The following is a 27,263-nucleotide window of genomic DNA, read 5'->3' on the forward strand; positions in this document are numbered from 1 at the left end:
GTTGTGTGTGCGTGGTGTGTCTGTTTCATTTTGCATTCATTTTTGGAAATATGGGACAAGCGATACAGCTCTCAGTTCAATGGGCTTTGTGTTTGGTGGATTCTAGATTTTGAATGGGGCCTTATGTATCTTTGTGTAAGCAGAGTCAGGATGAGCTCCACCCTGACATCTGGTGGTGAGGTGTGGCAAGTTGTGGAAAAGAACTTCAGGGGCTGATCTCATTTGCATAGGCACACCCACCCCACCTAGAATGAGGCCATAACTGCCCAAATGGTCACTTTGGCTGTTGTGGGATCCCCAGTGTCTCTGTTATTGGGGTGGGAAGAATAAATTGTTATTACCCTGATTATGAGAACTGTGCTTGGAACTGTACTTGGCCTTTTGTTATGATGGAGGGACTCACCATCAACTAAGTAGCACTCGCTAGGCAAGGGACATGGGTTCCAAAACTCTGTGAATGGAGAGAGGCTTGAGACAGGTATTTGTACCTGGTGGTATGGGCCCCTTTGTGAGGGCCTGAAACACCAATTGCACTTCTGTCTCTCTCCACTCTGGAATGTCAAAGCTAATTTTGGGTCTATTAAGAGTCTTGCTACAGGTACTGTACTGAATTCACTTTGGCCTTATGGTGCACCAGCACTAAGGCTCCCACTACTATGAGCTGGAATCACTGAGCACTGTGTCAAGTAGTGGGAAGCCAGAAGAACTAGAGTGCAGTGGTGCTGTTCGTGGGTAGGCTGGCAGAGTGTTCGTGAGACAGCGAGGCGAGCTGTGCAGGGCGGAGCTGTTTGTGAGACAGCGGCGTGTTCATGAGACGCTGAGCCGAGCTTAGCAGAGCTGTTCGTGTGAGACGGCGAGCTGTGCAGGGCGGAGCCAGTCATGGTGGAGCAGAGCCGTTCGTGAGACAGCGGAGCAGAGCAGAGCCCTGTGGGGCAGTCAGCTTCAGGACACGTAAGGTGCCCCTTACCTCTTTCCCCCCACACACAGGCACATTTTAGCCAGACTGGGGAGCAACACTCTGCAGATGAACTTTTGAACTCTGGGGCTGGACTTTTTGAACTTTGGGTGATTTGTGGATTGCTGGACTCAAGAGACGTTTGGGTTCTGGGACTCAAGAATTCGAGGGAAAGGATGTGGCCCAATTTTCTGGGGTGGGTCTTTGCTCATGCTTTGGTTAATGAACACTAGTTGTGGTGTTTCCCCAATTTAATGCTGATGTCTTTTACCACATGTTATTAAAGATTCTCTGCTACACCGAGACTCTGTGCTTGCGAGAGGGGAAGTATTGCCTCTTTGAGGCACCCAGGGGGTGTGTAAGATTTTCCCAGGTCACTGGGTGGGGGCTCGAGCCAGTTTTGCATTTGCTTTGATGAGAGGGAACCCCTGTGTACTGAACCCGGCCCTTGCTGCTATCAACTTGGCCTGGCAGAAGGGTTACATTTGGTACTAAAAGACGTTTTGAGAAGGACTGTTAACTGTTGCGGTTCAGTGATGAGACAGAACACAGCTTTATGCAAGCAAACAGGCTGGTCAGCGGAGATGGGCTGTTCTGCCCCCCCTGCCTTCCACCTTCTCCTTTTATTATATTTCTCCCCCTATGCATTACACACTGCTACACAAAGGAATGTATGAGGTTGATTCATATGCTTAGTTACCATCCTCTATCTACTACAATCCTGGTTCTCAGGCCTTCAGCCCAGGCTAAAGAAACCTCCCACAGTTGCTGTCCAAACAATCAAGTTCTCAGGGTTCATATCTAGCCCTTGTCCTTGGATAGAGCAATGTGTGCATTGCTCCTAGGAAACAGTCAGGGTGTGCCCCGCCTGCTTCCAGGTGGAATAGCTAGACATTAACCCTTCATCTCCCCTTTTTTGTTTATAGATAGTTGGCCATCACATGGTAGCCGCCAATTTGTTTTATCATGCTATTTAACTCCCAGACAGACAAGGACATAACCTGGGGAGCTTTCCAGGGCAAAATTTTACAAAGTCTTAACAAGGAAGGAATACATTGTACACAGCAACAACAAAAAATAAGCCCAATGATTACAAACACAAAATAACCAAAAGCTTAACATCTGCAATATAATCATCTAAAAGGGGTACACTTCTTTTACTACAATTGTGACCAGCAAAAGGCAATATAAGTATCATTCTACTAAGACAGCAAAGGGTGCCATCACTTAAATTTGCAGGAATATTATTAAAGGTACATGAACCACAAGTAAAAACCCATCCTGATGGTAGGATGATATGGCCATAGTTATATGAAACATTAACAGCATGGGAACAATTTAAAAGGGATTGAGAAATTTTTTGACAGCCCAATGGCACCTTTGTACTAGTGCAGTTAACTACACGCGCACAGGTGACATTGTGAGCCCCAGCCGGGTACGGTGTGTGAAGGAATATAGCCGTGCAAGGCAGAATATAGTTGGCTGGGCCCCAATTAGCCATGCTAGAGTACTGGGAGAAAAGATTAGCATAAGCAAAGAGCAGTATCTTATTCTCCTTCGGACTTGTAACGGGGGAGGCGCTTCTGAGCCAACCCCTACAGAAAATAACAGGCACAAAAGGCACACAATCATCACAGAATTAGCAGTGATTTGGGCGAGAATCGCCACAAACAAAGTCTTAGGAGTTTCTGGCTGCTGATCTGCTGCCAGTTTTCGTTGAGCCGTGGCGACCAATGCTTTTACTGCTCCCCATGTCACGGGCTGGCTTGGGACGCTACGCCTCCTCCGTTTCCGTCCCGCCATTGTCGACTCGGGGGGCAACGCGGTCTCCTCCAAGGTCAGCTGAAACTCTGGTATGGGATTCGACAGCCCCTGGTGCCATGCCATGTTGTTTAAGTGCTGGTCGCACGCACCGGGCTGGAACCCACAACGGTCCTGCAGGGAGAGACACAGCAGCATATCCCCGACCCCAAGTAATTAGAGGTGCTGGGCCCAGCCACTGTGGATCGGGCAGCTGACGGTAAAAGACACGCGGTCTTTCCAGTACCTCAGATTTGTGAAAATGCCGATCCGCAGGGGTCTGCTGATCTGCATTCAGTGTTAAATTATTTAAAGTAAACAAGAGAATATACATCTGTTGTTGAATGTCTCCTAAGGTTCAGAGACACAGCTCCCCTTGTTTTAATTGTTTATCTAGCAAGGTTTTGAGGGGCGGACTGACATTGTCAGAGCAACAAGTGGAGAAGACGCGCTGTGAGACGGCGAGTGAGACAACGTCGATCCAAAGCCTCCTCCACCCCGAGTTCGATCCTCGGCAGCTGGCACCTGATAGGGGACTAAAATCAATTGTGCAATTGACCGTCCACGTGGGAGCGACTGTGGAAGATGAGTCCACACCTGAACCTTAATAATGCCAGTGTAATCAGCATCAATGACCCCTGGAATGACAAAAAAGCCCTGTTTCCCAGCATGTGAGCGAGGGAGAACAAGACCTACAAAGCCGGCAGGGAGAGGTCCCATCACCTGTGTAGGTATGGCACAGACCTCCCCTGGCAGCCGAAAGTCAGTGTCCTCCTGCAATCTGTTGGTAAAATCCAAAAAGGACTCTAAGGCACCCTGACGGATACTGACAAAGCTTTTGGTAGGCTTGCCTGAATCCGGGACCTTCTTGAAAGCATGCTGGGCACAGGTGGAAATAATGGGGAAGACGGCCTGAGGGAGTTGAGACTGCATCTCAATAGTAGCAAACTGGCCCTCCCCTGCCAAATGCTCATAAATGATACCTTGCTCTCTATATACCTGGGCTTGGCGTTCTGCCATCTGCCGATACTCACTAAGCCAAATAACATACTGACTGGGTGACAACATCATGCGCAGCAGCGTTTTCCAATCCTCAGGGATTAGGGAGTACCCAGCACCCATCCCTTCAATGAGACCACGCACAAAGGTGCTAGTCAGGCCAAATTCACGAATTGCTTTCTTTACCTCTCTAACCACCGAGTATGGCAGAGTGGTCCAGGTGCCCACGGGGTTGCCCTGGTCATCATTCTGCCAGGTCACCGGGCAAACGGAGACCAGATCAGCCAGCTCCTCTGCTGTAAGATCTGATCGAGCTTTCGCTGCGTGAACCATTTGTTGCACCAGCGAAAGCTTCTGAGCAGATGCAGATGACTCTCCGGGGGGCCCCATGGGGGGAGGGTGATCACACACCGGCTCCGGTGGGGAAGGCCAGGGAGGCGGTGGTAATAGAGGCACTGGGGGCGAAGCAGGGGGAGGGATGGCTGCAGGAGCGGACGGGGGTGGCAGGATCGGCAGCTCCTCTGTTGGGGCTGGAGAGGGCCTTTCTGAGGCGACACGCTGTGTCGCATCGCCAGGAGGGGGGATGGCTGCAGGGGCGGACGGGGGCGGCGAGAGCACCAGCCTCGCGAGGGAGGGTCTGTCCGAGGCGACACGCTGTACCACGTCGCGGCAGAGGTGCCAGGCATGTAAAGCCTGCACGGGTGCCCGAGGCTCTTTGTGCAATGTCTGGCCCAATCGCTCCCAGTCCGCTAGCTTAAGGCTTCCAGCTTCAGGATACCACGGGCACTTGGCACGCACCTCCTGTAGCAGGAGAGTGAGTTCTCGAGCCGGGCAGTCATGCTGAGCCTTATGCAGCAAATACTGCAGCTCATTACGGTGTTGCACTTGCAAAGCAGAGAGGGAGCTTCCCATACTTACCACAATGAAAAATACTCACCGGGATCCACGAAGTGGATGAGTGACGCGTCTGAAACCCTTGCTGGGCGAGGTGAGTGCTGAGGGCCCCACGTTTGGGCGCCAGTTGTTGCGGTTCAGTGATGAGACAGAACACAGCTTTATGCAAGCAAACAGGCTGGTCAGCGGAGATGGGCTGTTCTGCCCCCCCTGCCTTCCACCTTCTCCTTTTATTATATTTCTCCCCCTATGCATTACACACTGCTACACAAAGGAATGTATGAGGTTGATTCATATGCTTAGTTACCATCCTCTATCTACTACAATCCTGGTTCTCAGGCCTTCAGCCCAGGCTAAAGAAACCTCCCACAGTTGCTGTCCAAACAATCAAGTTCTCAGGGTTCATATCTAGCCCTTGTCCTTGGATAGAGCAATGTGTGCATTGCTCCTAGGAAACAGTCAGGGTGTGCCCCGCCTGCTTCCAGGTGGAATAGCTAGACATTAACCCTTCAGTTAACATCTCAGACAAAGCTCCTACCTCATACCCCTTGCGAGATCTGCCTAACAATACTGTCAGAAAATTTTTTTTGGCAGTAACGAGATCATTTGGCCCCATTTCTACAATATCTGCCTCCGGAGCTTAAATAATCAACTACGTTCACTTCCTGATGTACCTCCTGGCCTTCCACCCCTGGCTCCTGCCGTTCCTTAACTCATTATTAATAGACTGTTCCACAGAGAACTGAAGGAGAGACAGTGAGACTCAGGAATACCCAATGGCAAAGCTGAGGCACAAACAAGTTTATTTGTAATCATGCCAGAGGCTCCATTCGGGCCCCAGTATAAGGTGTGCAGGGATCTGGAGAGTCCAGGACACAGGGATCTGGATCAGTGCTGTCCTCGGGATGCCCTTGGCCTATCCAAGAAGCAGAGAGTTATGCTGGAAAAATAAAAAGTGATCAGATGCACCATGAGGAAATCTTGCGCTGTACAAACTGAGCTGCCCTTGGCCAGGCTTTGCAGAAAACCAGGAGGGCCCAGCTACTGGCCTGGCTTGGGTTACAAGGCTCTCCTCGGCTCTGTGCTTCACAGGACTGTGTCTTGTATAAGGATGAGCACGTTCTCAGTGCAACCCATTAGGGGCAGCCATACCCTGATAGCCTCTGTAATGTCCATGGCAGGTGACAGCCTAGGCGCTGGGCCCAGGCGGTCTGGCTGGCTGGACCTGATTATGTATGTGCTGGAGAGCTGAGCTTATAACGAATGAGCCCTGCTCACAAGCCAAGCCTGCTGCATGCGTCCTCAGGATCCCACTATTACAGAATTCACAGTGGGAGAGGATCTTCTCCCTTCCCCTCCTGGCAGGGCCCCTCAGCCCCCGCTCTCATGCTGGCCTCCTTCTCCTTGTGTCTCACACTAGCAGCTCTGCTGCCTCCTCCCAGCTGGCCTCTATATGGGGTATGGGTAAAAAGGGGGTGTCTAAGAGGCCATTGGATTTGAAATCTAATCAGGTTCAGGTTTAGCATCAGCTTAACCCCAGCATCCCAGCGGGACGAGTGCTGGGGAAGCCGGGAAGGCAAGGGCACAAGTCCCTCACAGCTAAAGCAGCATGTTCTGAGCCTGGGCATGCGCTCTGGTCAGTGCAGTGCTCTGTGTCTGCAGCCCAGAGCTGTAGTTCCCTTTCCATGGGCAAGCTGGAGCAGGGTGTGATCTCACCGCAGAGCTGTATTCACATGACTGATGCGTTAGGAGAGATGGGTACCATTCTGAGGCCAAACACAATCTTTCCCACAGCCGGTGTCACAGCACTTCCGGTTTTCTGGACACTTGCTGTCCTTTTCACAGCGGTTAGGAGGATCAACCATGGGACAAACTACAGTGACGGCTGGACAAGTCCCAGGAGTCTCTGCAGCAGAAGAAATTAATGGTGTATAAAAAGCATCCCTGGTTCACTGAACATCAATACGTGGTGCCCCCTAGCTGACCTTATGTATCTCTCCATCATGCACTCTCTGTCCTGCTGGATGGGTGCACAGGAGAGGCCATCATATTTGCCATAGTAGAGTACTGTGCTTGGTAATGCTCCTTGTTACTTGGTAACTCTCCGATAAAACAGCCTGGCCTTTGTTCTGGCCTCACTGAAGGCCGTCTGTGCCAGGTCTGTGGGTGTATGGGGGCCACGAACCCAGTGCTCTCCCCACTGGGCAGTATCTTCTCTGATACAAAGCCAGTGGAATGACTTTATGCCAGCCCTCTTCACAGCTGCTGGCCTAGGTGTGGCTGGAGAAGGGACAGGTGAATTGAGTGCTATTCTTGGCTTCCCTGTGCTGCTGACAGATGGCACCTGATGGGCCACTCTTGCATATGCTGGGTCAACTCCTCTGCCTTTAAAATTCAGGAGAGACTAAGGTGGGAGCGATCCACCCGATCCTCCTCATCCAACGAGCTGTGCTGAGCTCAGATGAAGCCCAGAATAGGGCATCTGAGTGCTGAGTGGTCCTGTGAGTGGAGACCTGCCACCTGGAGATGAGGGGACTGGATTCATCCCCCTGTACACACATTTAACCCCAGCATCCAGGTACGAGGGGAAGTTATTTAGTTCTACACCACCCACAAACTCATAACCCCACTCAACCCACACTGCTCCTCTCACTCAGTGTCTGGTTCTCACCAAGCCCTCTGGATAGGGTGACAAGCTGTCACCTGGTGGAATTCCTACTCTGAGTCCACTTGGTTTTTCTGTCTGTTGAAATCCCCAAAGGTGCCTGCCTAAGATCCATATCCTGCAAACAAGCCTGGCTCATCAGGATCGGGGAGAGACTTCCCCTGCACGAGACCCTAGATGTCAGTGTGAGCATTCTCACTTACCTTCTGCTGGTTCCACGCAGCGCATGGCACAATGGCAATAACAGCACTTCTCCCACTCTTTGCAGTCAGAATCGGTGGCACACTCATCGGTTTCTGCCTGAACGCACCTTATGTAATCCAGCGGGCAGGTTCCAGCTCTCGCTGTAACAGACAACAGCCACAGTATGAACATTGTGCTATTGGCTGCAGGGATTGTTGATTGAAATCCACCCTGCAGTGTCAAACTTTTTCTTTCTGAGGCCCCCCTCAACATGCTACATAAACTCCACGGCCCAGCTGTGTCACAATAACTGGTTTTCTGCATACAAAAGCCAGCGCTGGCATTAGGGGGTAGCAAGCAGGGCAATCGCCTAGGGCCCCACACCACAGGGGCCCCCATGAAGCTACATTGCTCACGCTTCATCTTCAGCCCCGGGTGGTGGGGCTCAGGGACCTGGGCTTCAGCACCATGCAGTGGGACTTTGACTTTCTGCCCTTGGCCCCAGCGGGTCTAATGCTGGTCCTGCTTGGAGGCCCCCCTGAAACCTGCTCAAGCTCCCCTAAGGGGGGCCTGGACCTCTGGTTGAGAACTACTGACCTAGCAGGCTAGAGGCAATGTCCTTCACTGTCCTGTGAGGATCAGAATTCAAGACTTGAACAAAAGTTACTAGTCAGGACACAGGGCTATGCTGCCTAACTCTGGATGCTGCTGTTTTCAATCTGCAGGAGTGACAGGGAGGGCTGTTGTGAGCCAGGTCCTTTGTGATGGAGCAGAACAGAGATGGGAATGTGAGTGCTCCTCTGTCCACGGCTGCAATCACTACACTAGCTGTCCACCAGGCACTGTACCTAGTCTGAGGTCCTGGTCTTGATTTTTCAAGGCTCTCGATGGACTGAGCTCTCTCAGATACCATCTCTCCTTCCATGGCCAAAAGCTAACGCACAAGCTGCAGTCAATCCTCAGGGATGATTTTCGTCAATAAAGCTGAGACTAGTAAGTGTGGGGAGCCAGCTCATGGCAGTAGAGTCCCCTCTCACAAGAGCTAATGCATGGCCACAATCCCTGCGGCCTCAGAACAAAACCAATGACCTATCTCGTTCTATATGTAGAAAGTCTGTTTGGATTTAGGTGTGTTTATTAGCAGAGTTGGAGGATTCGTGTTTTATCGGTAAATGTCGATAAACGTTGATTTCACTGCACACACACAAACCACCACAAATATTTTCATCAATAATAATCAAAATGTACAGATGGGCAAAGTCAGAAAAATGAGAGCTTGAGAGCTGATTAGAGTTTGATTTAGGGATATTCACTTTGGATATTTTGACATGTGATGTTGACAATTTGAGTTTTAATGGTTATAAGGCTTTAATTTTTTCACTCTCAGTGTCTATTCTCATGAAATAATTATTGGCTGAACCACCCTTAATTTTCTACAACTGTGAAAATATAAATAGATACAAATTGAAAATAATACTTAAAAATAAACATCAATGTTATCCGTCAAAATTATACAAAAAGAAAATTGAAATCTGCCAAGCCAATTTATTATGTGCTCAGATATGAAGGTGAGGAGCACAATATAACTATCACAATGTATATCTGTCTTAAGTTTTTCTATAGTGCCTCTCATCATGGTACCTTGGCATTGTTCGATAGAGACACAGAGGAGACCGACAGATGGGGAAAGATTTCTGGGAGAACTAGTTTAGTTAAGAAAATAATTCCTCCCCTTCCTTACTGGAAAACCAAGATTGGGAGAGAAATGAGTTCAGGCAGGGATGGGTAAGCCCATGGACACATTGAATTCCAGAGCCTTGTTACCCAGGGGAGTTAGTTAGACACCATCCACCACTGTTGGTTTAGACTAAATGCCACAGAACAGGGAGTTTTCATATCTACCCCATGGATTGAGCAGGGCTCAGGGGTCGGAGCAAAAACAAGGGGCTGCTCCTTTCCTTGGTCTAAAAAGCAATTGTGAACCCAGAACATTGGGTGCAGCCATCAAAGCGTTAAAATCTGTCCTTAAGCCTGATTGGCAGATCAGGCCCCAATGTTTTGGGCACAAAGGCTGCAAATAAGGCAAAGCATTGCCAAGTAAGTTTCTAAATAGGACATCTTCAGCTGCTGCCCTGGAGGGGTCACAGTATAAGGACCCCTGTGGAGCCCCTGCTCTCTGCTTTCCAGTGGAATGCAGCCTGCTGCCCTCTGCCCCGAGCCAGGCCTGGAGACAGCCATGCTCTGTACTAACCTTGCTTCTGCTCAGTGGCCGCTGGCAGCTCCGTCCAGAGGGTCAGGAGCCCCATGAGGAGGGGGAGGATGCCCACTGACTTCATGGTGCTGTCGGAGAGCTGGGTCTGAATGCCCTGAGCTGAGCCAGCTGTGATTTAAACTCTCCCAGGGGTGGGGGAGGGGGGAGTGCTTGGGGGCCTGCCAGCATTCTGCCCTTTCCTTGTTCATTCCACAATCAGGTTCACATGTCTGTCCTGACCATTCTTGGGGGAAAAAAACAAAAAACAAAGCCCTGCCATGCTGCAAGGGGAGGTTTTACATTACTCCACAGCAGCCTGGCCTACGCCCTTTGGCCCTTTCTGCACCTGCCTGACATTAGCATGATCCTGAAGCATTTCAAGCAGCAGTTTTCCCTAGGTGCGGGGCACAGACCCATCGGCTTGGTATTTCCTTGCTGAGTTACTAAAGCGGAGCATTTAATGGCTAGCAGAGAGCCAGGCATTGTTGGGCCCAGTTCCTCGTTGCCCAGTGGCCCCTTTGTGCCAAGCTCTCCACAGGACAAGAGGCAACGCCATCCATGGCAGAGCCAGCCTTGCAGCAGCCCAGATGCTGGGGAAATCCTGGGGGCGGGGGGATGGAATTGACCTGGGAGCAATGGGGTCACTGGAACTTTCTTCCTTGTCAGTTTATCACTGTCTGAGGTTGCTGCTGGTCAGTGCAGGCCCATCAGGTTAGCCAGGCAGGGCTGTATGGGAGACTCTCAGTACCTATGTGACGGGTTGGGATGAGTGTTTCTGAGGCCTTTGGAATAGGGCCATGTGCCCAAGAAGCGCTGCACTCGGCTGATTTTCTGCTGCTGTTGGTTTGGAGCAGTTTGTTACTGATTTGTGTTTGCACCCAGAGGCCTGTGCAATGGGCCTTGGCTTAAAATGCTGCTAAACAATCCATTGGAATGAAATAGTTCACGCAGGGGGGTATGTGAGTAATTAGCTGAACCAGATTCTACAGCTTGAAGCCTGGGAGCTGCCAGCCATGACGCCTGTAGTGCTGACAAACTCAGGGAGCTGTGTTATTTCTCATGGTGTGTTATTCCTGTTGCTGCTTTTCTATGAATCGCTGGGCGCTGTTGGGTTGCGGTCTCCCCTTGGCTGAATTGTTTGAAGCAGGTGAAGGGTGGCGGGAATGTCATGATAACTTAGAAACATGTCAGGAGAGAACCACCGAGTGGAGTTAAAGAACTGGGGGGAGCAGCTTTGCGTGGCGTGATGGAATGGCTGAGCAGGGCCTTTTAAGGCTTCTGGTGAGGAGACCCAAGTGTTAGAGCAGCAGAGCAGGGTCTTCCCACACTGAGAAGGAAGTGGCCCTGGGAAAATCGTTTGGAAGTAGGAATCCCTCTGGCTGTCCACAGGGTTTGAATTTTGCACTGTCTGCATGAGCCTTTAGTACTTGAGCTAAAGGATTATCTCCTTTACCAACGAGCTGTAGTCTGCTCATTAACCTCTAAGGGAGACCAGCCACTAGCCAATGTTCCTCTCTAATGCAGGTAATGTTTTGACTGGGCACTTTTGATGAGAAATGGTTGGCTCTGGTTTTGGACAGTCCTTTTCTCGGGAGCACTTGGCAGTTCACTCAGCGTGGCAGGGGGCTTTGGGCACTGTCACACACCCCCCATCACACAGCCTTGCCATCCTGTTCACTGCTGCCATGTACTGGGACCCAGGGATTGACAAGCCCAATGTGAGGCCTTTGTTTCTCTTTCATCCTGAAAGATGATGTGACCCGCTCTGGAGAGGAGCGGGAACTAAATGATATCACCCTCCCCATAGCTGTGTCCTGATCATCTCTTGAGTTGTGATGTGATTCTACTGTTCAGACAGTTCCTCTGTTTGGGGCAGTTTCCACCCCCTTCTAGACTCTTTTCTATTTTTATCTTTTTGGTTTCTGTCTAGTAACAGTTGGGCTTAGCTGCCACGTTTAATTGACTGACTTGCAGATATCGGAGACATCAGCTGCAGACTTTCTAGCAATGATTTTTTCCTTTACAAGTCTATGCACATCTCATGAACAACAGAAGATTTGTGACAAGCACAATCCAATCCCTGGTACCAGAACCCCCGCAAGCCCAAAGGCTGTTAATGTTTTGGCAGGAAGAAACAGGGTGCCTTATAAATTCTACCATCCAGGAGCCCCTGCCAGATCCACTCATCCGAGAAAACACCAGCAATTGTGCAAACAGTCAAACCAGGAGAACCCCCACTGAGCCCGGAGTCACACATTGCTAGTGAAGCAATTGAGGAAGCCGCAAGGCTGGCCAAGAAAAGAGAGAGAACAAGTGCTTCTGCAGGAACAAGTTTGTTTATAACTGAGCAAGACTCTAGTTAAACCTCATTGTATGGTGTCAGGCACAGAATGAGCACAGATCACCTGGTCCCAGCTAAAGATTCTGCTCTCCCCAAGCCACACCTCCCCAGGCAATGAGCGCAGGAGGGGAAAGTCCCATTTCCACATCCCAGTGGGGCTGTGGCTGATGTTGCTCAGGGGAACCAGAGTACCAGGCCATCCTATGGCCTTGCCGTGCTGCCTGGGCAGCGTCTGAGTCTGCAGGGCAGCCCCCCTGAAAGACAGTGTGTGAGACTGGGGGAAATAAAGGGACAGGTGTTAAGTTCATAGACACAGTCACACTTGGCATTCTGATAAGTACGCTGGGGAAATGCGGGCTTGGCAGAACAACCATTAAATGGATACGTAATGGGTTAAACAACTGCAAACAGAGTAACTATTAATGGGATGATGTCAGAATGGAGGGAGGTTTCAAGTGGGATTCCACAGAGTTCTGTTCTGGGTCTGATATTATTTAACATCTTTATTAATGACCTGGATGTAAGAATAGAGACATGCTGATCACATTTGCAGATGAGACAAAGCTAGAAGAGGTTGCAAACACTTTGGAGGATAAAGCTAAGGCTCAAAGGGCTCTTTGTAAATTAGAAAACTGGGCAATGGACAACAAATGAGATTCAACAAAGACGAATGTAAGGTGCTACAGATAGGGAAGAAAAGCGAAACGCACAAATACAGAATGAGGAACAACTGGCTTGGCAGCAGCACTGCTGAAAAGGATCTGGGAGTTGTGGTGGATCACAACCTCAACATGAGTCAACAAGTGATGCTGCTACACAAAAGCAAATGCAATTTTGGGTTGCAGTAACAGAGGCAGAGCACATAAGTCACAGGAGGCGACAGTATTGCTCTACTCGGTGATGGTTAGGCCTGAGCTGGAGTACTGTGTCCAGTTTTGGTCACCAATGTATAGCAAGTAGGACAGTCAATTAATTGCAGTTAACTCATGCAATTAACTCAAAAAAATTAATCATAATTTAAAAAATTAACCGCGATTAATTGAAATTTATTAAATATTTTGGATGTTTTTCTACATTTTCAAATATTTGATTTCAGTTTACAACACAGAATACAAAATGTATAGTGCTCACTTTATATTTTTATTACAAATATTTGCATTGTAAAAATGATAAAAGAAATAATATTTTTCAATTCACCTCATACAAGTACTGTAGTGCAATGTCTATCACGAAAACGCAACTTACAAATGTAGATTTTTTTTGTTACATAACTGCACTCAAAAACAAAATATAAAACTTCAGAGCTTACAAGTCCACTCAGTCCTACTTCTTCTTCAGACAATCACTAAGACAAGCAAGTTTGTTTACATTAACAGGAGATAAGGCTGCCTGTTTCTTATTTACAATGTCACCTGAAAATGAGAACAGGGGTTTGCATGGCACCACAGCATTGCTAGGTATTTACATGCCAGATATGCTAAACATTCGTTTGCCCCTTCATGCTTTGGCCACGATTCCAGAGGCCATGCTTCCATGCCGATGATGCTCGTTAAAAAAATAAGGCATTAACTGAATTTGTGACTGAACTCCTTGTGGGAGAATTGCATGTCTCCTACTCAGTTTTACCCGCATTCTGCCGTATATTTCATGTCATGGCAATCTTGGATGACGACCCAGCACGTTGTTCGTTTAAAGAACACTTTCACTGCAGATTTGACAAAACACAAAGAAGGTACCTGTAGCGGGGTGGTCATCTATTCCGGCCCTGATGGGGTTAAAACAGCCCAGGGAAAGGATTGCCCCAGGGGAGCCAAAGGCTAGGTTGATGGGGAAGGCAGCCACAGCTGGGGCCATGCCCCAATCAGGCCACAGCTGGCCCTATAAAAGGCTATGAGCCAGGCGCTCAGGCAGTCTCTCTCTAGCTGTGGAGAGAGATGGGCCTGGCTGCCTGGGAGCTGAGCAGGGTACCTAGAGTGGAGCGGGGCTGGGGAAAGGCCAGAGGAGCTAGGGAGCTCCAGGCTGGAAAAACCCCAGGCTGCAGGCTTACTAAAGGCCTGGAAAGGTACTGGGGTTGCAGAGAGGCAGCCCAGGGGTAGGCAAAGGCAGCAAGTCTAAACCCCACTTCCCGATGAGTGGCCATTACACTGCAGTCTGCCCCAGGGAATGGGGGCTAGATGATGACTGGCAGTAGCCACTGAGGCAAGGGGGGGATAGAGGATTGGGGGTTCCCTGGGGTGGGGAGACCCAGAGACTGTGGGGGCACTGCAGAGGGCAGGACCCCAAGGGAAGGGGCACCAGGGTCTGGGAGGGACATGGGGGCCTGAGGCAAGTGGGACACCAGCCTGCAGAGGGCGCTCCGGAGGCTGGAGAGCTAATTCCCAGGACAACCAGCGGGAGGCGCTGCACCGGTGAGTCTTGGCCTTGCTACAGTACCAATATGAGATTTCTAAAAGTAGCTACAGCACTCGACCCAAGGTTTAAGTATCTTAAGTGCCTTCCAAAAGTGGAGAGGGGCAAGGTGTAGAGCATGTTTTCAGAAGTCTTAAAAGAGCAACAGTCTGGTGTGGAAACTAGAGAACCCGAACCACCAAGAAAGAAAATCAACCTTGTTGGTGGCATCTGACTCAGATGATGAAAATGAACATGTGTAGGTCTACACTGCTTTTGATTGTTATCGAGCAGAACCTGTCATCAGCATGGAAGCATGTCCTCTGTAATAGTGGGTGAAGCATGAAGGGACATATGAATCTTTAGTGCATCTGGCACGTAAATATCTTACGATGCCAGCTACAACAGTGCCATGCAAATGCCTATTCTCACTTTCAGGTGACATTGTAAACAAGAAGCGGGCAGCATTATCCCCTGCAAATGTAAATAAACTTGTTTGTCTGAGCAATTGGCTGAACAAGAAGTAGGACTGAGTGAACTTGTAGTGAACTCTACATTTGTAAGTTCAACTGTCATGATAAAGAGATTGCACTACAGTACTTGTGTTAGGTGAATTGAAAAACACTATTTATTTTGTTTTTTTACAGTGCAAATATTTGTATTAAATATAAAGTGAGCACTGTACACTTTGTATTCTGTGTCCTAATTGAAATCAATATATTTGAAAATGTAGAAAAGATCCAAAATATTTAAATAAATGGTATTCTATTATTAACAGATTTCAGAATAACAGCCGTGTTAGTCTGTATTCGCAAAAAGAAAAGGAGTACTTGTGGCACCTTAGAGACTAACCAATTTATTTGAGCATAAGCTTTCGTGAGCTACAGCTCACTTCATCAGATGTATTGGACGTAGCTCACGAAAGCTCATGCTCAAATAAATTGGTTAGTCTCTAAGGTGCCACAAGTCCTCCTTTTCTTTTTATTCTTAACAGAGTGATTAATCGCGATTAATTTTTTTAATCGCTTGACAGCCCTAATAGAAAGGATGTAGAAAAACTGGAAAGGATCCAGAGGTGAGTGAGAAACTGCAGCATAGCAGATTTAGATTAAATCTTGGGAAAAAATTCCTAGCTGATAGAACAGTAGGACAATGGAACAGACTGCTGAGGAGGGCTGTGGAAATTATTTCACTGGACGTTTTCAAAAGGAGGCCAGATAGCACCTGTCTTGTATGGTTTCGACACAACAAATCCTGCTAACAGCCTCCACTGTACACTAAGTTTCCCAAACACTCCAGGACCATGTCAGCCATGAGCTGATCTCTGTACTCAGAACCATGTGAATGGGCCATTTCTGGCTCAGCACCAGCCTGTCCGTGGTATCCCAGTGTAACAATGGTGTGGGGAACTAGGAAAGGAATATGCCAGGTGTGACACTGCAACCCATATTCTTCATAGTGATATTATTATGATATGATTATGACATAGTTGTGATGTGTTTTATGCAAAATAAGTCATGTGAGATGTCCTTGAAAAGGTTATAATTTGCTGAATATGATTATCCTATTTATATGCATGTAACATGAAGTTATGAATATTGGCTATGTATCTGTATTTCAAATGTAGTTACACCTGGGTAATGCCCAGTAGCCAAGATGTTTTCATTCTAGATAGTGGATGGGGAATGGTCATTAGGGAAAAACAATAGGCCTTAGGAGAAGCTTATCTCCCACCTGGTGAGCCTTCCTGTGAGCACTCCAAACAGCCTGTGAGTGATGGCTGCTATGACTCTACAAGGACATGTGATGAGACCATATGTCTCTCGACTCCATCTTGGGATGTCAGTGTTTTTCAACAGACTGGTCTGGGAACTAAGCTTTGAAACAAAGGTTTCCCGCAATATGCAAAAGCTCTGTAAGGCAGGGAGTGACAACATCTGGTGTTCTTCATTCCCCACACAAGAAGACTCCTGGAAACACCTGAGGAACAAAGACCGAACAGGGGAAAGTGCTGGACCCAGGCTAAAGGGAATTTTAGCCTGTGACTGGAACACCTGGGGATTCCAAGTGTACGCAAGTGCAGCTTGCCCCTTAGGAATCTACAGCCTCCTGGTATCATCTCTTAGGGGTGAGAATCTGCTATTCATATCCAATCTATTTAGTATATGAAGTTTAGTCTGTGGTTTTGTTTATTTGCTAGATAATCTGCTTTGATCAGTTTGCTATTGCTTATAATCTCTTAAAATCTATCTTTAATTGTTAAACTTATTTTTGCTTTATCTAAATCAGTGTGTGGGAATCATAATAACTCAGGGGCAAAAGGCTGTTGCATATTCCTCTCCACATTTGAGGGGGGGATTTTATGAGCTTATACTGTACAGTTCCCTGTGCAGCGCAAGACAGTATAATTTTGGGTTTATACTCCAGAGGGTGTATATGCCTCAGGAACTGGGAGTAGCTTTCCCAGGCTGGTCAGAGATCCTGCTTCTAACTGCAGCTGGGTGTGTCCCTACCAGTATGTATGCTGGTGAAAGTGCAGGCTGGAAGACTTTGTAGCTTGTCACAGCAGTGCAGTGTAAAAAGGAGTCCAGGCTGGTGGATCAGGGAGCTCAGTGGTACCCCAGTTCCACGTGGCACCCCAGGGAGGAACCCATCACACAAGATATCCAGGTTCTGCCTGGGTAAAGAGACACTTTGGTTCCCTAGCCATCAGCTGTGGTCAATGCAGTGATCTCTGCCTGTTGCCTTCGCTATTTAAAAGCAGGGTTTGTGGAATTCAATTTTTATTTTTTTTATATTTAGACTGATAATATCAATTTTATTTTTAAGCATTTTTGCTATTTTTATCAATTTCCTTTTTCACAGATGTGGGAAATGATGGGTGACTCAGACAATGAGGGGGTTATGAGATAATTATGTAATGACAGGAAACTAGATTCCAAATGTTAAGCTTTATAACCATTAAAACACAAATCGTCATCATCACAGATCAAAAGATACACGGTAAATAGCATTAAATCAAACTCTAAGTTTTCAAGTACTATTTATCTTATTTGCCCATTTATATATTTTGATTATTATAGATTTTTTTCCTCATCGGTTGTGTGTGTACAGTGAAATTGCCATTTACCAGTATTTACCAATTAAAATATAATCCTTAAAAGCTTAATTACAAGCTAGTATTGCATGTCCTGGTGTGCGGTGCCACCTAGTGAGACTTAATTAGCTAATGTGTGTACAGGAGTTTGTGTGCTTGGCTCGCTACATGCTCTCCCCACTAAACAGAGTCCAGCTGAAGGTGTGAATGTTCCAAGCTTACACTGGGGAGCTGGTCGGAAAAATACCAGCAAAACATCTATGGTTGGAAGGTGCCAATTCATTGAAATTGAAACGCTTTGTGGTGAGAGTTTGATTTCAATGCAGTTGCAGTGGAAGTTTTCAAAAGCAGAACTTCCAGGGTTTGTGGCTCTGGGGGACCCACCTGGCCGATTGCCCTGGCCCTGGGCTCCATTCCCTGTCGCACAGAATTGGGAAATTTTTGCTTTTCTATCCAAATCAGAATGAAACCAGATTTTGAAATCTCAGATTCCTCTGTGAAATGGACGTACCAGTGGGTGTTGGAATGGCCTGTTAGAGCCATGAGAAGCCAGGCTGGAATCTGTAGAACAAATACATGAAAGAATGGAAGGTGCTCAGAGTGTGGAGATTTGGCATTGAGAGCACATGCACCTTTGTCTGCTGAGGGAAAAGAAATACGTGCACTGCACGGCCAGGGCAGGCAGCATGTGGATTCTAGGAAAGTCCTGGATCACAAACATGGACAAGTTCGGGTGAGAGCAAGGAGTACATGACAACATGAGGATTGCTGAGGACAGAGAGAGGTGGCCTCCATTGCATCATGTTTTCTCCACTCTACAGCATCCAAAGAGTGACTTACAAGGTTGTGATCTACTGGACATGGTGGTGATTCATGCAGGTGAAAATGATCCGGGTTTTTTCCCTAGCATGCACCTCACACAATGGGTGAGAGCAGATTTGGACGGCATCAGAGATTTGTGTCCAGGGCTGTGACAGTTTTCTCTGATTTGGCTGAGCATCTGAATAATTGCTATTGTGACAATATGAAACCATGACAAAACGAACCATGGACGAACATTAATTGGAAAATTGTAGGAAAATTTATTCAGCTGTAGGGGGCCCACTGGGCAGCATCAACCTCTCCACATCAACCAGTGTCACCATCAGGCTGAGACCCAGGGCCTGAACTGCCTCCTTTCTCCTGAGTCTGAAAGGTGCCCTCCGCAGACCAGCTGAGGAGGAGGAGCCAAATGACCTCACCATCTCCCTGGCTGTATCCTGAGCAGCTCGTGAAGTGTGAACAAAGTTGTTTCCTATTCCTCCCTCCCTGGCATGACAGCTACAAGTTCACCTTGATCCTCTTGACTCCTCTCTGTCTCTCCCTTTTAGCCTTCTGCCTAATACATGCCTGGCTGAGTCACTAGGACAAATCTAGCCTTGCAACACTCTGCTGCGACCAGTTTAGCTGGCTACCCGCCATACCGAGCGGCCGGGTCTTAATAAAAACTTTACCAGCACAGACTGGCCAGAGGAAAACAATAAGCTTTAGCCACATATTTTCCAAGTGGGGTCAGTGGACGGGAGTGCTTAACTGGCTCATGCGCCATGTGCTTGTGCCCATAATCTTCCAGCAACTGACCCACAGCCATCAGACAGAAGCTGCATTTTCCTCTCCTTTTGCTTCTCCATTTCTCACTCCTGCTCTGTGTGTGTTTGTCTTAAGGTGAAGCAGGATTGGATTTACCAGCTGAACTGAAGAGCTGAGAGCCACCACTTGAAACTGATCCTCTTGCCTTCTCAGCATTATCTGTTGCCTTCTCTACTAGCAAATCAGACTTTTCCCAAGTCCAAATAGCCTGTACTGTGCATTGCTGCAGATGTTGACAGCAGATGCTACAATTTCTGCCTGCGCCAGTGTGATTCAGTTTGTAGGTGCCCCTGATCCTTCCCCTGAAGAGCACCAGGGAGGAAAATTCCCAGGGACACCTGGCTGAGGTATGTGAAGCATCGCAGCTCACCTCCCGCCTCCACCACACCTCAGCGGAAAGGGGAGCTGGTCTGGCAGAGCCTCCTGCTCAGCAGATGAAGCCCACGCTCCCTTTGTGGCTAGCGCCATCTCTGAATAATTCCCACATAGCTCCACAGGCTGTTTGTACCCTCCCTCAAAGCTGCTCTCTCTGGGACTGGCCATTTGTCTGGCAGGTCAGAGATGCAGCATTTTCTAACTGGCTCAGGGTAACACAGACACAGTCAGGGTAACACAGACACAGTCGCCCTCTCTCTCTCTCTGTGTTTTTAAACAGGGCACCTTTTATTTTGCTCCAAGAGGGGCAGGTGCAGATGGAGGGCCTGTGAGATGAAGTCTGGGTTGTTCCCACCTAATCCCAGCCTTTCAGGGGAGCAGTTGTGGTGTCCTGGGTGAAAACACCTTTCTATGGCTGGTAGCAGATGTTGGTTCTGCTCCTGGCTGTGTGTGTGACTTCTGGGTTATTTCTGTCACATGAGCCTTGAAGCTGTGCCACACATTTCATTAAATCCCTGGGGAGGCCAGTTGGGTTCTTTCTTGGGCCCAGCAGGGACTGACTTGTGTGGGTAGCGTATGGGTCTGTGCAGTGTGTCTATCTGGGACTGGCTGAGGGGTCAATCTCAGGAGAATTTTCAACCCTTTGTTATTGTGGGCTGGTTCAAGGGGGATTCTGCTGAGCAAAGGAAATATAAGGAAATGCCAATATGTGATTGTGAATTCCACAGGGCTCCAGCTCCCCTGAGCTTTGCTGAGCTCTGCAGTTCTCCCCATGGAGATGTGGGAGGCCTCTGGGCACAACAGGAGCTGGACTTTTGCAGACTATGCTCAGTTCAGTATTTAACTTGTGGAAGCCAGGAATGTTTCAAAAATGGGGGGAAAGTCAGCACGTAGAGCTCCCATCCAGAGGGCACTTGCCTTTCACAGAACAGACAACTCTTCTGTGTACTCCAGGAAGAAAACCTGCTTCTTCTGTGAAGTTCCCCGGAGGAGATAGAGAGATGGCTGGATGCCTCCTTAAGCTGCTTTCTAGCTGCCAGCTGAGAAACTTTCCATTCATTTTTGGAGATATGTCACAAGTGACATTGCTCTCAGTTTAATGGGTTTTGTGTTTGGTGGATTCTAGATTTTGAATGGGACCTTTTATATATCTGGTACTAGAAGACATTTCAAGCAGGACCGTTTAGATTTTAGGCAAACTGTGAACCTCACACGCCTTACGAGATCTGCCTAGAGATACTGTCAGAAAATTTTTCTTTGGCAGTAACAAGATTATTTGGCCCCATGTCTACAATAACTGGTTCTGGAGCTGAAATAATCCACCACATTCAGTTCCTGATGTATCTCCTGGCCTCCTACGCCTGGCTCCTGCCACTCCTTAACTCATTATTAATAGACTGTTCAACAGAGAACTGAAGGAGAGACAATGAGACTCAGGAATACCCAATGGCAAAGCTGAGGCACAAACAAGTTTATTTGTAATCATGCCAGAGGCTCCATTCGGGCCCCAGTATAAGGTGTGCAGGGATCTGGAGAGTCCAGGACACAGGGATCTGGGTCAGTGCTGTCCTTGGGATGCCCTCGGCCTATCCATGAAGCAGAGAGTTATGCTGGAAAAATAAAAAGTGATAAGATGCACCATGAGAAAATCTTGCGCTGTACAAACTGAGCTGCCCTTGGCCAGGCTTTGCAGAAAACCAGGAGGGCCCAGCTACTGGCCTGGCTTGGGTTACAAGGCTCTCCTCGGCTCTGTGCTGCACAGGACTGTGTCTTTTGTATAAGGATGAGCACGTTCTCAGTGCAACCCATTAGGGGCAGCCATACCCTGATAGCCTCTGTAATGTCCATGGCAGGTGACAGCCTAGGCGCTGGGCCTAGTGGGAGGGATAGCTCAGTGGTTTGAGCATTGGCCTGCTAAAACCCACGCGTGTGAGTTCAATCCTTGAGGAAGCCATTTAGGGATCTGGACAAAAATTGTGGATTGGTTCTGCTTTGAGCAGGGGGTTGGACTAGATACCTCCTGAGGTCCCTTCCAACCCTCATGTTCTATGACCTGATTATGTATGTGCTGGAGAGCTGAGCTTATAACGAATGAGCCCTGCTCACAAGCCAAGTCTGCTGCATGTGTCCTCAGGATCCTGCTATTACAGAATTCACAGTGAGAGAGGATCTTCTCCCTTCCCCTCCTGGCAGGGCCCCTCAGCCCCCGCTCTCATGCTGGCCTCCTTCTCCTTGTGTCTCCATTACCAGCTCTGCTGCCTCTTCCTAGCTGGCTGCTATATGGGGTCAGTGCACAAAGAGAGTGTGTCTAAGAGGACTGAGAGGCCATTGGATTTGAAATCTAATCAGATTCAGGTTTAGCATCAGCTTGTCCCCAGCGTGACGAGTGCAGGGGAAGCCAGGACCCAAGTCCCTCTCAGCTAAAGCAGCATGTTCTGACCGTGGGCATGCTCTCTGGTCAGTGCAGTGCTCTGTGTCTGCAGCCCAGAGCTGTAGTTCCCTTTCCATGGGCAGGCGCTCCCCTGTGATCAGTAACGCTCCTCATAACTCCAACAGACTCTGATAAAACAACCTGGCCTTTGTTCTGGCCTCCACTGAAGGCTGTCTGTGCCAAGTCTGTGGGTGTATAGGGGCCACAAGCCCAGTGCTCTCCCCACTGGGCAATTTCTCCTCTGATACAGGGCCAGTGGAATGGCTTTATGCAGCCTTCTTTGCAGCTGCTGGCCTAAGTGCGGCTGGAGAAGGGACAGGGAGAGGGACAGCCACACACAGATGGCTCGTTACAGGCATGTCTAGCATATGCTGGGTCCACTCCTCTGCCTTGAGAATCCAGGAGGGACTAAGGTGGCAGAGACCCACCCCCACTCCATCCTCCTCATCTGATGAGCTGTGCTGAGCTCAAATGGAGCCCAGAATAGGGGCCCTCAGTGCTGAGCAGTTCAGTGACAATGGACCTGCCACCTGGAGATGACGGGAATGGAGAAAGAAGAGGCCAGGCAGGACTGGAGTCAGCCCCCTGAACACACATTTAACTCCAGCCTCCAATGAGTTATTTAATTCTACACCACTCATGAACTCCCATTGCAGTGACAGAGACACAGCTACATCCTTATGAGGTTGAAACTATCATCACAGGGGTTGGGTCTGTCCAACTGCACCCTCTGCTGCACTGGGAGGAGCTTCCAACTGCTGTTCATAACCCCACCCAACCTAGACAGCTCCTCTCATTCAGTGTCTGTGTCAAGGTTCCTTCCCCACTCTGAACTCTAGGGTACAGATGTGGGGACCTGCATGAAAACCTCCTAAGCTTACTTTCACCAGCTTAGGTTAAAACTTCCCCAAGGTACAAATTAATTTTACCCTTTTTGCCCTTGGAATTTCCACTGCCACTACCCAACTTTGACTGGGTTTACTGGGAAATGTAGTTTGGACACGTCTTTTCCCCCCAAAATCCTCCCAACCCTTGCACCCCACTTCCTGGGAAGATTTGGTAAAAATCCTCACCAATTTGCATAGGTGACCACAGACCCAAACCCTTGGATCTTAGAACAATGAAAAAGCATTCAGTTTTCTTACAAGAAGACTTTTAATAGAAGTAAAGGAATCACCTCTGTAAAATCAGGATGGTAGATACCTTACAGGGTAATTAGATTCAAAACATAGAGAATCCCTCTAGGCAAAACCTTAAGTTTCAAAAAAGACACACAGACAGGAATAGTCATTCTATTCAGCAGTTCTTTTCTCAGCCATTTAAAGAAATCATAATGTAATACATACCTAGCTAGATTACTTACTAAAAGTTCTAAGACTCCATTCCTGTTCTATCCCCGGCAAAAGCAGCATACAGACAGCCACAGACCCTTTGTTTCTCTCCCTCCTCCCAGCTTTTGAAAGTATCTTGTCTCATCATTGGTCATTTTGGTCAGGTGCCAGCAAGGTTACCTTTAGCTTCTTAACCCTTTACAGGTGAGAGGATACTCACCAGTAGCTACCTGGGCAAAGAACCTGTTAATAGTGACTTGCGCCTTTTGCACCCTTGTTGCCGGCACCCAGTGCCGAGACGCTGAACAACAGCTTGAGTGGTTCGTTACCCGGTGTGCTACACCCAATAATCACAACGGGGTGGAGAAGCAGAAAAGTTTATTTGCAGCTGCACAAAGGTACAGGGAGAATAAAATCTCAAATCCTGCACCCAGAGCAGGAAGTTACACAGGCTTTTATACACCCTTTTTCCCAGCATACTTATCCAATAGCAAGCTGCCCCAAGTATCCATATAGCCAGCCAATCCAGTTCCCAGCTAGTTCCCTGGTTCTCTGTATCATTTGTTAAACTATACATAAAGCTGCTTTATTCAGCATTGTTATTCCATATCTGCCCTGTTTGGCCTTGCTTAGTTTCAGGCAATCTGACTCTGCAGCATATTGTTGCAGATCCTCAGCATAACTGCTGTGTGTGCCTTCAGGCTGGGGGGCCAAGGACACTTGGGCCTAGTACGCAGAGCTGCTGCGAGTGCCTCCAGGCGGGAGGGGGGGCCAAGGACACCTGGGCCTAGTGCGAGGGGGCTTCATCGCCACTCATGGTCTTCCATCCCCTCGAGTTACCTAGGGGCCATGCCCCAGTGTCCCCAACACCCTCAATTAATCAAAGGCTATGCTCACAAGTGCGCGGCTGGGTCAAGAGATGGTGGGATGTGTCCTCACCCCCCCCATAAACAGCCCCGGCCTCTAGCTCATTCCTATGTGCAGTATCCATAATGCATGTCTGTTCTTGTCCCAGTAGCCACTGCGGGTAGGGAGGGCAGCCCAGCAAGGCAAGAGACTGTGAGGATCTGTTGTGAAGTTGGGTTGACCCATTCTGAGTAGGGTTTCTGTGCTGGGGGGGTCATATGTCACATTTGGGGGCTCCCACCATCAGTGCCTGAATAGCAAAGGGGAAGCAGGGTCCCCTGAGCAGAGTCAGGACTCATTTAGTTCTACTTGGGGGTCCAAACTGGAGTCTGACACAAGTTGTTTTTTGCAGGCTGCCCTGTAAGAGGATCCCCAAACAGTGCAGTCCCTTTTAATTGCCCAACTCCCTTTGCATTTGCAGTTAAATCACACCACATCAGTCCATTTAGTACATTTTTAGTTCCGCTGTCATGCCCCAAATGCTTCGCTTGTTTGTACAAATGGTAACTTTCACCAGTGTCCCCGTCTCAGGATCCATCAAGGCAAAGATGGTCATATGCCTGAGATCAGCTTTCTACCTGACAAACTGTGGAGGGGCTAATTCAACAAGCCAGTCTCACAGGCTGGGGTTTGGGAGTTAGTTCAGTACTAGCCCCACCCTAAGGCATACGGTAGGCTGGCCAGGACTGGCTCCAGCATGGCTGAGCAGAGGATGGCATAAGAGAATGTGCTATTGCTCTGGATTTCATTAGGCTGTTTACATATTGGACCAGATTTGTCCTTAGTGTAACCCCACTGACGTCTAGCTCTATAAATCACATCCATTGATGCCTGCAGAGTTGCACTGGGGATGGGCAAGTCCTCAAGCAGTGCAGGTGATGCAGGTACAAGGGAGGGTGCTGCCCCTCAGAGAACTCCAGTTGTCATTTCCCTTGCACTGGAGCCTGTGGGAGCACAACTGTGTCTTGTTGCAGAAAACAAGAAAGAGAATGCCATGGACTGATCAGTCCCTTTGTCTGCAGTGCTCTGGGCTGCTTGTCACTGCCACATTCGTGGTAAGCAGACAGGATTCCAGGAGAGCGAGCTGCACACTCATGCTGGTCCCCCTCCTTCCTGGACTCCATTAATAACAGCCCTGTGGGACTGCTGTCGACACACCTCTGACAGGCAGCCTGCTCTGCGGGGCAGCCTGTGTGGCTAGCAAGGAAACTATTTGTTGTCTTTAAAATGATCAGGGGCCGGGTCTGTGCGGGGGTCTCTTTATCCAAACACGGAGAGAGTAATTCACAGGAGCCCAGAGAAACATGAACCCCGCAGTTCTCAGGAGCAGGAGCCTGCCTGATTTGTGTATTTACTTAACCACAGGCCAGGCTGAAGTGTGCGCTCACCGGGGAACAGGGAGGACAATTCTTCACAACAGCCCTTTCAAAGTGGAAGGTTGGGGACCCTCTGAGCTGGAGTGAATCTGTGTGGTGTGTGCTACAGACTGTTAATCAAAGACGGGGTGACTCCAGGGCAACTTGTGCCTGGTGTGAATACAAGAGACCAGAGGCCTCAAGGTTGGCCCATTTGTCTGAACCAAATTAGCGCAAATTAGCGTCATTACAGGCACCTCCCGAAACAAACACAAATCCAGCCCTCCTCCACAGACTGTAAGATTGACATGTCATAACAAGGGAGAGTCAAAAACAGGCCCAGATGGGCGAGGGGAGAGGAAGAACAAGTCCGATAATGAGATTCCTAGAGCCACAGATTTTAAGACCAGACAGGACCGTTCTGATCATCTGAGTCAGACTTCCTTCATAACCTAGACCAGAGAACCTCACCCAGTAATTTCTATATCAAGCCCCTGACTTGTTAGCGCTATAGCACTTCTAGACACCCCCCGCGAACTCCCACCTTTCCCCACATGGAGGGGATGGGGGGTGAATGAGGTCACCTTTCTGCCAGCCACACTGATTAATTATTAGGGCTCCAAATCCATCAGCATCCTTGTCACCTGTTGCTCAGCCCCCTCGTCAGCGGGGCTGACCGGGCTGAAGTACCAGCCCTGCTGTGCAATGCTGCCTCAGGGCTTATTTCACTTACCCAGCGTCCTAAAGGTTTCAAAACATCTTGGGGAGGCCAATCCCTGAAACTTGCTTTGGCCGGATCCTTCCCTCTGGCCTATGCTCCACTCCACTTGTCTGGCTAGGAGGCCAGGGGCTACATGGGCTGGGGAGATTAAGCCCTTCTTGCATCTGGAGGTGGCTCCTCCAGGTCGGGGTAAGGCATGTTGGCAGAGAAGTGTGGAGAAGCCTGCCAGGCCACTGCCCGTGCCTTTGAGAGAGGACTGTGCTGTCCAGCACTGTGATGGCACATCCGCCCCTGCTCACTGGCCTCATGTTACTCTTTAAGGCAGCTCAGAGTCAGGCTGTATGTTCTCATCTGATATTTTGCCGGGCTATGGTCCGAATTGGCCTTAATTTTCCTAATTTCTCTTTCTACATAGGTGTTTCTAATGTGGCCATCACCCTACTATCGGGGTACCAGCCCAGCAGGTCATGGATGGCTCTGAATTCCCCCTGAACAGCTACATAAAGGGAAATTCCTAGGCAGACCTGGCTGAGGTAAATGATGTACCTCAGTTCACCCCCCTGCCATCCTCCCTACCACAAACACGTCTCTGGCAGAGCCTGCCACCCAGCAAGCCAAGCCCACATTCCCTTTGTGGCTAGCACCATCTCTGAATAACCTCCCGTTAGCTCAACGAGCCATCTGTACCCTCTCTCAAAGCCGCTCTCTCTGGGACAGGCCGCTTGCCTGGCACTTCAGAGATGCAGCATTCTCTAACCAGCTCAGAGCAACATGAACACAGACTGTCTTGTTTGTTTGTTTGTTTGTATTCAACAGGGCACCTTTTGATTCTGCCCATAGAGGGGACAGGCCTGGGTGAGGGAACAGGCCTGGGTGGAGGGCATATGGATGAAATCAGGGACGTCTGGAGTCCTTGCCTTAATCCTGACCAATCAGGGGAGC

The 27,263-nt window shown here is 48.8% G+C and overlaps 1 protein-coding gene across 3 annotated transcripts; it reads right to left on the minus strand.

Moving 5' to 3' along the window:
* Window positions 1–1,508: 1,508 nt before the first annotated feature.
* On the minus strand, window positions 1,509–9,862 carry LOC140897268 (WAP four-disulfide core domain protein 12-like). Of its 3 annotated transcripts, none has more exons than XM_073309662.1 (5): window positions 9,748–9,862; window positions 7,517–7,657; window positions 6,365–6,554; window positions 3,941–5,564; window positions 1,509–3,393 (listed from the first exon to the last, which is right to left on the minus strand). In XM_073309662.1, exons 1-3 carry the CDS (start codon window positions 9,830–9,832, stop codon window positions 6,394–6,396), a joined length of 387 nt encoding a protein of 128 aa, XP_073165763.1. In that variant the 5' UTR covers window positions 9,833–9,862; the 3' UTR covers window positions 1,509–3,393; window positions 3,941–5,564; window positions 6,365–6,393. The 3 variants fall into 3 exon arrangements, with proteins under 3 accessions (XP_073165763.1, XP_073165762.1, XP_073165761.1); XM_073309661.1 differs by having other exon boundaries at window positions 3,941–5,588; XM_073309660.1 differs by having other exon boundaries at window positions 3,941–6,554.
* Between the last annotated feature and the right edge of the window lie 17,401 nt (window positions 9,863–27,263).

The sequence above is a fragment of the Lepidochelys kempii genome, chromosome 13 (assembly GCF_965140265.1).
Source record: "Lepidochelys kempii isolate rLepKem1 chromosome 13, rLepKem1.hap2, whole genome shotgun sequence".
NCBI classification, from domain to species: domain Eukaryota; kingdom Metazoa; phylum Chordata; order Testudines; family Cheloniidae; genus Lepidochelys; species Lepidochelys kempii.